At 38.5% G+C, this 12,307-nt stretch overlaps 3 protein-coding genes across 4 annotated transcripts; 2 read left to right on the top strand and 1 right to left on the bottom strand.

The window, feature by feature from the left end:
* The first annotated feature begins 61 nt into the window (after nucleotides 1-61).
* On the top strand, nucleotides 62-1,584 carry LOC103847320 (metacaspase-9). Its single transcript, XM_009124379.2, has one exon. It carries the CDS (start codon nucleotides 418-420, stop codon nucleotides 1,387-1,389), a length of 972 nt encoding a protein of 323 aa, XP_009122627.2. The 5' UTR covers nucleotides 62-417; the 3' UTR covers nucleotides 1,390-1,584.
* Nucleotides 1,585-1,624: 40 nt separating this feature from the next.
* LOC103847319 (synaptotagmin-3) lies at nucleotides 1,625-4,706 on the bottom strand. 2 transcript variants are annotated; one of them, XM_009124377.2, is made up of 12 exons: nucleotides 4,412-4,706; nucleotides 4,171-4,269; nucleotides 4,023-4,073; nucleotides 3,689-3,812; nucleotides 3,482-3,600; nucleotides 3,309-3,410; nucleotides 3,158-3,232; nucleotides 2,977-3,053; nucleotides 2,656-2,905; nucleotides 2,223-2,582; nucleotides 2,019-2,147; nucleotides 1,625-1,921 (listed from the first exon to the last, which is right to left on the bottom strand). In XM_009124377.2, the coding sequence occupies exons 1-12, from the start codon at nucleotides 4,520-4,522 to the stop codon at nucleotides 1,793-1,795; spliced, it is 1,626 nt and encodes a 541-aa protein (XP_009122625.1). In that variant the 5' UTR covers nucleotides 4,523-4,706; the 3' UTR covers nucleotides 1,625-1,792. The 2 variants fall into 2 exon arrangements, with proteins under 2 accessions (XP_009122625.1, XP_009122626.1); XM_009124378.3 differs by lacking the exons at nucleotides 3,689-3,812; nucleotides 4,023-4,073; nucleotides 4,171-4,269; nucleotides 4,412-4,706 and having other exon boundaries at nucleotides 3,132-3,232; nucleotides 3,482-3,499.
* A 230-nt stretch (nucleotides 4,707-4,936) lies between these two features.
* LOC103847317 (probable lysine-specific demethylase ELF6) lies at nucleotides 4,937-12,089 on the top strand. The gene is made up of 7 exons (XM_009124375.2): nucleotides 4,937-8,577; nucleotides 8,749-8,827; nucleotides 8,934-9,001; nucleotides 9,284-9,434; nucleotides 9,535-10,028; nucleotides 10,105-10,269; nucleotides 10,349-12,089. The coding sequence occupies exons 1-7, from the start codon at nucleotides 7,572-7,574 to the stop codon at nucleotides 11,839-11,841; spliced, it is 3,456 nt and encodes a 1,151-aa protein (XP_009122623.1). The 5' UTR covers nucleotides 4,937-7,571; the 3' UTR covers nucleotides 11,842-12,089.
* The last annotated feature ends 218 nt before the right edge of the window (nucleotides 12,090-12,307 follow it).

Raw genomic sequence — 12,307 nt, 5'->3', positions numbered from 1 at the left:
ACTTAGGTGTAAATCTTTGGTTATATATAATTCCAAGTTAACCAATTCCTTTACTTTTTATAATCCTTGGATTAAATATAAGGTTTGGTGGGACTATGAGTCCATGACTCAGGATTAGTAGATTACTTATGTCTATCTCAAAAGTTTGGTTTAAGGTATAGTTTCCATTATAATACAGCCAATACTCCATTAAAAAAAAATCCATGGATTTAAAGCAAAAAACAAAAGAAAATATATGTTGGTATACTATGTAACTTGACCTTCACTACAAGAAACCTCAATCATAAATACACATATTGGCTCCAAAACAACAACACTTCACATGAAAAAAAGCTAATTATAAACAAAACAAACAAACAAAAATTGTCCATAAATTAAAGTTGTTTAAAATTTCCCTCTAAACCCCTAAAGACTCACATGGATCAACAAGGAGTTGTCAAGAGAAGACTAGCCGTTCTCGTCGGCTGCAACTACCCCAACACAAGGAACGAGCTTCACGGCTGCGTCAACGATGTTTTAGCCATGCAAGAAACTCTAACGACACGTTTTGGATTCAAACAAGAAGACATGGAGGTGCTAACGGACAAGCCAGAGTCAAAGGTAAAGCCCACTGGAGCCAACATCAAGGCCGCTTTACGTAGGATGGTGGAGAAAGCTCAAAATGGATCTGGTGGAGACGTCTTGTTCTTCCACTATAGTGGCCATGGAACTCGGATTCCTTCGGTTAAGCCTGCTCATCCTTTTAGACAAGACGAAGCTATTGTTCCTTGTGATTTCAACCTCATCACGGATGTTGACTTCAGAGAATTGGTTAATCAACTTCCTAAGGGAACGAGCTTTACAATGATCTCGGATTCTTGCCATAGTGGTGGTCTCATTGACAAGGAGAAAGAACAAATAGGACCATTCTCCTCTAGCAATAGATCTCTAGAAATGGAGACAACAACAACAACATTGCGTGCCTTGCCCTTCAAGGAAGTCCTCGACCACTTGAGTTCTCTCACCGGAATCTTCACTTCCGACATTGGAACACACCTACTCGAGCTCTTCGGTGGCGACGCCGGTCTAAAGTTCCGGCTACCGACCATAGATTTGATGGATCTTTTGGAAAAAATGACGTTGCGTGAAAGGCACGTTGACTCCGGGATATTGCTGAGCGGGTGTCAGGCCGATGAAACGTCTGCTGACGTAGGCGGTGGTGGCGGGAAGGCGTATGGAGCGTTTAGCAACGCGATTCAAACGGTGTTGAAGGAAAACGGAGGTGCCTTGAAGAACAAGGAACTAGTGATGATGGCTAGAAAAGTGCTTGAGAGACTAGGGTTCCAGCAACACCCTTGTCTTTACTGCAGCGATCAGAACGCTGACGCTACGTTCCTGTCTCTACCTTAATTTGAATTATGCAATTACATCTCGTTGTTCTCTTTTATTTGAATTTGTATCTTCAAAAAGTCTTTTGTGGTACGCACCACAGTTTAAAAGAAAGAATAATAAACTGTTGATGAAGGATATATCATGTCTCTATTGTCCCTTTGAAAATGTTTTAAATCTTTTTGTGCCAATAAAAAGCCAACATTCATTGGGTCAGGGTTAGACGAATGATGTTTTTCTATTAAAAAAAATCTGATTTTGAGACTAATATAAATACTTGTCTAACATATTGTTAATTCATTCATTCACATAATCAATTAGACAAATTCTAAACAAATATTTGCCTCGATTCATTTTGCTCTCTTTAAGTTTCTTTACTTTTTTATAAGTCGCGTTTGCTCACAATAGCTATAATACATATAATTTAACCAGTGGTCCAACGGATCTCAACGTGAATAACACCATTTCTTGAATTGATAAGATGGTACTTCTGGTTAATCCTTCCATTGGCAACAACATCGTCTAGATTTATATCTACATGTCCCAGTTCCTCCTGCATATAGAGATCATGCCAAGACATGGGTTGAAGCCAAACCAAACGTGCAGACAGGGTCTATAGAAAGCTCAGGTCAATGCATTAAGTTATTTACCTTGGAACGAAAGTGAAAACCGGTTCCTTTACTCATGACCTCAACGCGTATACTCTCTTTCAATGGCGGCTCTTCTAGTGTGAACTGGAACTCCTCGTTCCATCTCGGATCTCTTGTCTTCCTCAGCATCTAATCAATTAAACATAGCTTTGAGGCACTCTAAATTATAAGCCAAATAGTATATTTAAGTTTATGAGTATATACCTTTGTTCTTTTCTTTTCTCCTCTGAAGAGAACAAGAGCATAAGGATTTGTATATTTCTTCTTGCCCTCTACATCTTTGGCTGATTGGATTGCAACCGAGAGTAGACCAGCATTGCTGAGAAACTCATCATCGTCCTCTGATGATTTCTCATCCTGAACATCGTTTCTGTACTTGAGGCTTTCATCTCTGAATGGCACATACCTGAGGTCTAACTCTAACCTTCCTCTTTGTTTCTTCTCTGGTACATCCATAACAATATTTGAATTCTTGATCAAATCCAAGTTAAACACCTTCTTCTCCCCAGGGTTAATTTTCTTCAAGGGGATCATCTGCATTCCCAATCTATCATGCCCACCAACCTGACAAAGAGAGCAGGTCTAGTAAGGAGTTACACAATACATTTGAACTAAGAGAAGAGATGCTGAGTGAGACCTTGTCCCAGTCAAAGACTTCTAGTTGAAGGACTTGTGATGTTGGATCCTTCACTATGAGCTTGAAGTGTTCGTTCCACTCCGGGTTTAAGTTCCTCTTCTTGATAGTGGTTTTCTTTGCCGGAAGCTTCTCTCCGGTCAAGCTAAGCTTGACATAAGGATCAGATGTTCCAAGCAAATCCTTCTTGAGGAGATTGCGAGCTCTAATGATGTTCACATGAAGCAACCCTACAGGCTTCTTCACAGAAGCTCTACATCAGAAGTAAACAATCAGAGGGGGAAAGAAAGAGTTTCCTGCAGAATCATTATTATCAGCACTTACGTTGAAGCATCAAGAATAGGTATCTCAAGAACTTGTGGCCAGTGGTACATGCTTGAGACTTGCCTTTTAATAGTTTCCTGCAAAAATCATTATTATTAGATTAAATCCTCTGAGAAAATATAATAACAATGAAACAGCATAGTTCCAACTCCTACCAAAAGGAGAGTCATCAATGTAGCACCTGAACATATCTGTAGAGACCTGGTATGGACATGAGATCCCCACCAAGCACTTTTAATCCAAAATCAACATGCGGCTGCAAAGAAAATCCTCATGGTTGGTAATAAAGCAGACAACTTTCAAAATCTGTTCTGAGAGAATGTAACTAATACCTTTTCCATCAATGAAACTACAACGGCTCCGAAGCAAGGGAAGGTTGGTAGAAGAGGCTTCAGAGCTACTCGCATTATAGCGAAAATTTGGAGGTCTACGAGCTTCAAAAGCAAGTATTTTAAACAGTCAAGATACTACTACAACTTGGTGTTTAAGCTTTTCTCTTACTGACCTGAACTTTGATTCGTAAAGACATGAGCTTTACAACCAAAACTATATTGGGATTGCCTGCCCACTTGACTGATGGTTCAAACAGAAGCTCCTTCTCGTTGGTCTCATAGAACTTAACACCTGCACTAAGATTAGGCACAATGCCCTTTTCACCATTAGAAAATCTTCACAGATGTGACAATTAAGTAAAAATGGGACTAGTACTTGCCATGAACTGTGGGCGGAAGCGATCCAAGGCTCAGTGTTTCGAACTCTATAGATTCTATACAGAAAGTCCCAATGTAATCAGCAAAAATGGGTTGTGCAGAGCTCTTGATAATCTCGCAAATAGCCTACAAACAAAATAAATAAAAAGTTCAAACTTATATACAGAAGCAAAATTTGATAATAAGCTTATTTATATAAGAATGCGCAAAGCCGAATGAAACATTCGTCTATTGTCTCAAACAATTTTTGAAGAAAATCGCGCAAATTTGTATTAAAAAATTCTATTGAAATTTTTATTAAATCGCATACAGCCTCCAAAATCTCAAGAAAAGAACCTTATCGAGGTAGGGCCACATGTATGAGAGAAACCTGTTAAACCAGTCAACCTGAATGCATGTAGTAAAAACACACAATAGAAAGAAAGAGTATATTAGTGTGAAGTAATTAAGAAAGTAGGGTGATTAAATGTTTGAGTTAACTTACTCTTTCGTAGTCAGGATTCTTCATCCATAGTGGGATATCAGGGAGAAGATCGAGAAGGAGAGTGATGCTAGTCTCAACTAGTGGCCTCGCTGGTGGATACTGGCAAATGGTTTCAAACAGTGTCCACATATTATCAAATCCTCAGATTCCATTTCACCACACACGTTAAAGTAACAAACTTTAAGCTACCCAGATGATGAAAACCACATAATCAAACGAAAGACTCGATTTTTTTGTTTACCTCTTCGTGTGAAGGCTGAGAATATACGAAGACGAAGAATCCAACGACGAGTCCGATAGGGATTCCGATTGCGAAACCGAGGATCCCCAGCACACTCCCGAAAAATCCCATCTTTTTCGTTTTTTTTTCTCTAGATGATCTCGATGATAACGAAGAATGAGTGTATATGTAAATGGTAAAGAGAGACAGAGGAGAAAGAATCTAGTCCAAAACGGTAATGAAGAGAACAACGTTCTGATTCAACCGCCAATTTTTTCGTGACGAGAGTTTCTTATTGTTTTATTTATTTGCCATTTAAAGGATCAACAAATCACGAGATGACACTGGGGGTGTTGAAATGACTTTAATACCCTTTCTTTGTTGGTTGGCCTAATTAAACTTTGATTATTAGCTCAAGTAGAAGATTATTTACTTGCTTTATGGTCCCAACAAAAACTTGTTTGACGAATACTGGAGATAGAAATGAATACGAGTTTGATTGGGTGATGATGACAAGTTTTAATCATTTATTATGATATTTGAAATAAATCATGTCCTTACATTATTATGGATAAGTTTCTTCATACTATTTTTTAAAAAAAATGGTTATATATATTATACTAAGATCAGTGATTCATTTCTAAAAAATAAATAAAGTTGAAATGAATTTCGTAGACAATGTGTGAAAATTCAAACCAAGTTGATGTACCTTGTAGGCATTATTATGTGAATGGATAACGCGGTCTTCGAGTGTTTGCGTGTGTTATCTATCTTATTATCTGGATACATTAATTCTAGGACAATGACATTTTTCTAGAACACTTGTTTAATTTTCTTCTCTTTGATTTCTTTCCAAAACTATTAATAAAACGTCATAGCTTGTAATATTTTCTTTTCTTAGTATTCTAGTTAAATATTTTGTGGCAAAACAAAATTGATTTATGAATCTTAAATATTTTGTTTCCAACATCCATTAACAAAAATGTTAAAATCATATTTCAAACTAAGCGATAACAAAAATACTAAAAGAAACTAAAGTGTCTTATGATAATAATATGCAAATCAACGGAAAATCGTGAAAAAGACAGAAACTAAAAAAAAAAAAGAGAGCACAAGATCTACCGCGAAACCTGAAAAAAACGTTTGACATTACAATCTTTCTATATTCTAGTAAAATGTGTTGCATTTGAATTGATTTGTTCAAACGTTATTTTCATTCCAAACACGCGAAGCATGATACTTCTGACGTATAAAGTATCATTTGCGTCCTCCATTTTTTTCTTTCAATGAGCTCTTTTGGTAGCATCTCAAACATTTCTAAGTACATTATCATGTGCTGCCTATAAGCTTTTTATATGAAAATATATCAATTGATGTCTAACTAAAACAAGTTATTCAAAAGTTACAAAAAAAAAACAATTTATTCAAAATATTGTGTAATTAAGGCAAACGGTTATAAAAAAAAATTCAACACTAAGAAAATGATATGGTCAAAAATCTAAATAGTCTATGAAAATAATTTAAATAGTATCATTTTCAGTATAGTTTTAGACATATTCATTATTGGTCAAACGACTCAAACTATCTAAAGACCCTCTCTTTATCCAGGAAAATACCATACAATATATACTTTGATGAGAGATTAGAAACCACCACAAGCTGTCATGTACACGAGACGAGAGCAAGAGCCGCCACTAGGCTACTTGTCTTCCCACAACAAATATTATGGTTCAGAATTTATGAAATTACGATCTATATATGTGTTTGAAAATTTGTTTTTCTTGAATCTGACATTTGTCATATCTTTACCTACTTTGTGGTCATTCAATTATTATGTTGTTTTTTTTTTTTTGAAACTGGCTTCAATTATTATTATGTTGTTTTGTTCAAAAAATCTTAAGTGTACTTTCAAGTTGCAACATCATATATATTTATTTTCGATTTTATATATGTCAACATCACTCTTATTTTTTTGTTTTCTCGGTTGGAAACAACAACTGTAGATTCCTATAAGTTTTGTTTTTGTAAAAGGATACTCCATTATGAAACCTGTTCTCTGAATATCTAGATAGACTAGCTTTCCATATCCTTAGATATTTTTGCTCGAAAAGTTTTTGTACCAGCAATTTAGCTTTTCAAAGCCAAGTAGCCAACGTTTTGCCTCTACTCCATACGGTAAAATTTTCTTAGCAATATGATCAACTAGTACTTTTAATCAAACTTTTTTAAAAGTTGTCAGAAAGCACTTTATTCGAATGAGAAGGTGTTAATGTTCCTTTTAATGGCTAAAATGGAATATGAACGTTATCTCACAAACTAATACGTATAAATGTATCTGAACTTCATTTGGATATTGGATATTGGATATTGGATATTGGATATTGGATGTTGGATGTTGGATATCGCTGCTGAAGCCAAACTCGTCGATCCTGTTTGAGTAATCTCCATGATGTGCATCTTCATACACTATCCTTATTTTTCCAATTTTAATTTCAAACATGTTTTCTAGTTTGGAGTCATTATTGATATCATTTATCAGAGTTATTCAAATGTATATTATAAAGTCAAAAAACTGTATATTCAGACATTTGCGTATATATGTACATTTCAAATATGTTGTTAAAAAAATGTACATTTCAAATCATGAATGTTAAGATGTCTTCTTATTTTTTCTATAAGAAAAATTATTGAATAAAGGCCATTCTGTAACGGGCTATTTTATATGATTAATAAAGAAAAAGGCCTCCGAGCCCGGTCCAAAAACAACACCCCGGTTAGTTAGTGCAATTTGACGCGCGCACACTCGTAAAAGTTTGGTAATCCCACGCTAACATGCACCGACGGCGGAGTTTAAAATAATTTTAGGAAAAAAAAAATTCAATATTTAAAATACTTTCTCTCTCTCTCTCTCTCTCTCTCTCTCCACCTCCTCTTCTTCTTCTCCGTCGTTGCGCAACCGCACAGTTTCATATCGTTTCACTCTCCTCTCTCTCTCTTTTCCCCAAGTAACGATTCTACCGCTATTGCTTGTATTAGCCCCAACGGTTTCACAGTGTTGATTTGGTTAGGAAACGAAAGGAAAGATAATACCTTTTTTTTTTGTTAATCGGAATCGGAATCTCGAATCTAGGGTTTTAGAGTGGTGGGTGGTCTTGTCCATGGTTTAATCTGATCCATTGAGATGGGTAGTAGTAATGTCGAAATCCCCAATTGGCTAAAGGCCATGCCTTTGGCACCCGTCTTCAGACCCACAGACACCGAGTTCGCAGATCCCATTGCTTACATCTCCAAGATCGAGAAACAAGCAAGCGCCTTTGGGATCTGCAAGATCATTCCTCCTATCCCCAAGCCATCGAAAAAGTATGTCTTTTGCAACTTGAACAAGTCTCTTTTGAGGTGTCCTGAGTTAGCTTCTGGTGTAGACGTCTCTAAGCTTGGGCAAGAGGATAGAGCTGTGTTCACCACTAGACAGCAAGAGCTAGGCCAGGCTAGGAAAAAGAGCAGAGGAGGAGAGGGTGGTGATGTTAAGCAGGTGTGGCAAAGTGGTGGCGTGTACACGTTGGAGCAGTTTGAGTCAAAGTCGAAGGCTTTTTATAAGAGTCAGTTAGGGACGGTTAAGGAAGTGTCGCCGGTTGTGGTTGAGGCGTTGTTCTGGAGAGCGGCTTCGGAGAAGCCTATGTATATAGAGTATGCGAACGATGTCCCTGGCTCGGCCTTTGGCGAGCCGGAGGGGCATTTCAGGCATTTCCGGCAGAGGAAGAGGAGAGGGAGAGGGTTTTACCAGAGGAAGAATGGTGAGAGTTCGTTGCCTGTTGTGTCTCCGAGTTTATCAGCTCAAGATCCATCCAAGAAGAAGAATATGGATGTTGTTGTTGTTGATGAAATGGAAGGTACTGCAGGGTGGAAGCTTTCAAACAGTTCGTGGAACCTTCAGATGATCGCACGTTCGCCTGGCTCTGTGACACGCTTCATGCCGGATGACATACCTGGTGTGACGTCTCCCATGGTTTATATCGGTATGTTGTTCAGCTGGTTTGCCTGGCACGTTGAGGACCATGAGCTTCACAGTATGAATTATCTTCACACTGGCTCGCCAAAGACTTGGTACGCTGTCCCTGGTGATTATGCGCTCGATTTCGAAGAGGTTATCCGCAAGAATTCTTATGGCAGTAACCTTGATCAACTGGGTACGTTCTTTCTGAAAAAACACTGCTAAAGATGATACATATGAGGATTGATAGTTTAGTCTTTGGAAAAATGCCTTAAGATCTCATTGCTTTAACGTAATGATAGATACTAGACATTGCCACACTTGTTCTGTTTTTCATTAACTGTTTTCTATTCTTTGTAACTGTCAGCTGCTCTCACCCAACTAGGAGAAAAGACAACTCTTGTATCACCTGAGATTATAGTTTCATCTGACATTCCTTGCTGTAGGTAGGCCTTTTTTATTTTATTTGACCTTTAACTTCTGTTATGTGGAGATGTGAGGCACTATGTGAAAATTTTCTTACTTTCTTGTTCTGCTATATTTTCTATGTAGGTTGGTACAAAATCCTGGTGAATTTGTTGTGACTTTCCCAAGGTCTTATCATGTAGGATTCAGCCACGGTAAACATTCTTTCAAGTCTTAGTGATTGCAGTCTGTTCCTTCCATTTTGCACTTCTCAAAGGGTTTGGGAAAATGAAAAAAAATGAATAAAGCTTTGGAGAAAAGGGGTGTTTTACGACATAGCATGAGGTATTGATCTTCTAATCAGGAGAATGAAGAACCATATAGTTATATCAGTCACAATAGTATAAGTGGATAGTTTGGCTTAGATTAGGATTACATATTTGCCAAAAAAATTTAAAAAATCCTTAACTAAGGAGATTTAATCTGACGTTTTCTAGGTTTTAACTGTGGGGAAGCCGCCAATTTTGGAACTCCACAGTGGCTCAACGTAGCTAAGGAAGCTGCTGTGCGTAGGGCGGCCATGAATTATCTCCCCATGTTGTCCCATCAGCAGCTTCTATATCTCTTGACCATGTCCTTTGTTTCAAGGCAAGGCAACATTTCAATTTTCCCTTTGTACATAGAACCCGTTAAGTTTTGTTGGACCATATTTTGTTCTCATATTCATGTAAATATTATTTTTTTCCAGAGTGCCACGCTCGTTGCTGCCAGGTGGTCGTAGCTCCCGGCTGAGAGATCGACAGAGAGAAGAAAGGGAGTTCCTTGTGAAGAAAGCTTTTGTAGAAGATATATTGAACGAAAACAAGAATCTATCTGTTCTACTTGGAGAACCGGGCTCTCGTTTGGTGATGTGGGACCCTGATCTACTTCCGCGTCATAGTGTCCTGGCTCTTGCAGCTACTGGAGTTGCTACCACTCCTGCGGTTTCATCACCAGCAGAGGCAAAAAGTGAAATTGAGAATAAGGAGGAGAACCCTAGTCTTTTAGAGGAATTGAGTTTGTTCATGGAGAAGCTGAAAGATGTGTACTACGACGATGATGACGGTCAGCTTAATGATTTCCAAATTGATTCTGGAACCTTGCCATGTGTGGCGTGTGGCGTTCTTGGCTTCCCTTTTATGTCTGTGGTACAGCCTTCTGAAAATGCATTAAAAGATCTCTCAGAGAGACAAGGAGAGATAGGTAACCAAACCCTCATTTTTTAATCTAAACCATGGACTAACTACGGTATCTAATTGTACTTCTATTAATCCTACAGATGCTCTGGAAGATAAGGCAGAGTCATCAGAAAAGTCTAACTGTGAGTGGAACACGTCATCCAGATATATAAGACCTCGCATTTTCTGCCTTGAACACACTATCGAACTTCAGAGACTGCTGCAGTCAAGAGGTGGACTGAAGTTCCTTGTAATTTGCCATAAAGGTAAGTATAAGATTGTGTTAAAGTCCGTTGATTGTTGTTGATCATTCTTTTTTGTAACCTTTATTGGAATTGTTTGCAGACTTTCAGAAATTTAAGGCGCATGCGGCTATAGTGGCAGAGGAAGTGAAAGTCCCTTTCAGATATGATGATGTCTTGTTAGAGAGTGCGTCTAAAGAAGAGCTGAGTCTAATTGATCTTGCAATCGAAGGTGAAGAAAATAACGAGTACGGCGCAGACTGGACCTCGAAACTCGGCATCAACTTACGGTACTGTGTCAAAGTGAGGAAAAATTCTCCTACTAATAAGATTCAGCATGCGCTGTCTCTAGGTGGCTTGTTCTCGGACTCGAGCCACGTGCTGGATATGTCAACTATCAAATGGCTGCAGAGGAAATCACGCTCAAAAGCTAAACCCTGCTCTACTACCTCGGGTTTCACATCTCGTGAACGTCTTGAGGTAAAAGCAGAGAGAAGATTAGGGGAGAAAGAAGAAGTTGAATCACAAGGGGGAAGAAAGGAAGAAAAGATCATCCAGTACTCGAGAAAGAAAAAGTTGAATCCCAATGCCAATAGGTCACGTCATGCTAGTGCAGTTGATTCTGAGATGAATAATGAGATTGGAGACTCTGCTGATCTTACTTCCGTAACCAGAGAGCACCAGGGACACTCTGTGGCCCTAGAACCTAGAACTACTAACGCTAACAGTGAGGAGGAAGAGCAATCACAGGTGGTGCTACCTACCAATAGAGAAGCTGTATCTGAAGATATAAGGCACACTGAGCAACAAGAAGAGCAAACACATTCTTCAGCTCAAGTGGGTTTAGAAGTTTCTGAAACCAACATTGCTAGTGAGAAGATAGTTGTGGACATGGTCCGTGACGATGACCCTCTGGCAAGCAACGGTGATGAAGCTTCTTCAAGTGGCTTGCAAGCTGCAGATGATGAAAATAGCATGGAGAGCGAAGTTGCAAGCTCAGGAAACACCAAGGTTATCGTGGAAGCAAAGAAGAAGCGGAAAATAGAATTAGAGTCTGAGACGAATGATTATCATCCAGAGAGTAGCATTGGTTTCATAAAGAGTCCTTGTGAAGGGTTGAGGTCAAGGGGAAAGAGGAAAGTGACATGCGAAGAAACTTCATCCAATCTCAATGAAGCGAGCGATGAAGAGAAGAAACACACTGCGAAAAGGCTCAAGAAAACTCCAAATACTGGCTCAACGACAACTCAGCACAACCTTTGTTACCAAGAGGGATGCAAGATGACGTTCAAGAGCAAAGCGGACTTAGCAGCTCACAAGAGGAACCGATGCACGCACGAAGGGTGTGGGAAGAAGTTCAGGGCTCACAAGTATCTGGTGCTTCATCAGCGCGTTCATAACGATGAAAGACCATTGGCGTGCCCTTGGAAAGGATGTTCAATGAATTTCAAATGGCAATGGGCGAGGACTGAGCATCTGCGTCTGCACACTGGGGAACGACCGTACAAATGCAAGGTCGAGGAGTGTGGGCTTTCGTTTAGGTTTGTGTCGGATTATAGCCGTCACAGACGGAAGACTGGACATTATGTGACATAGAGATTGTGGGGATGCAAGAGAGGTTAAAAGAGCCTCTCTCTGTGGAATTGTTGTAAACTTTAGTTCTGGTTTGTTGTTTTACTTTTTAGTTTGATTGTCTAGTGTTTTCATGTCTCTTTCTGTAGTGTTTCATTTTCATGAAGGTTGCCTCACACTCTTTTGTTTTTGCTTTGTTTTTTAACTAAGTCACAATCGGCTTTTAAAATGTTGTTAATGTGAATGATTCTCGTACAAAATCTCTTACTGTATGCTTAAAATTTTATGTAATTTTTTTTAATTTGAAACATAACTTATAAACTTGGAATCTATGTCAGATACGTTTGAAGTATGAGCTATGTGTAGATGGATTTGAGGAACACGTGTATAAACTTGGAATGTATGTCAGAATCAGATGATGTTTATTACGTACACGTGAGTTCACCATTATCCTCAATTTTTATATATGCAGGTTGGGTTTGCAGTTCCA

This window comes from Brassica rapa, chromosome A10 (assembly GCF_000309985.2).
Source record: "Brassica rapa cultivar Chiifu-401-42 chromosome A10, CAAS_Brap_v3.01, whole genome shotgun sequence".
Taxonomy (NCBI): Eukaryota; Viridiplantae; Streptophyta; class Magnoliopsida; order Brassicales; family Brassicaceae; genus Brassica; species Brassica rapa.
The sequence above is the reverse complement of the archived record's forward strand: the minus strand, read 5'-3'. Positions and strand labels throughout refer to the sequence as shown.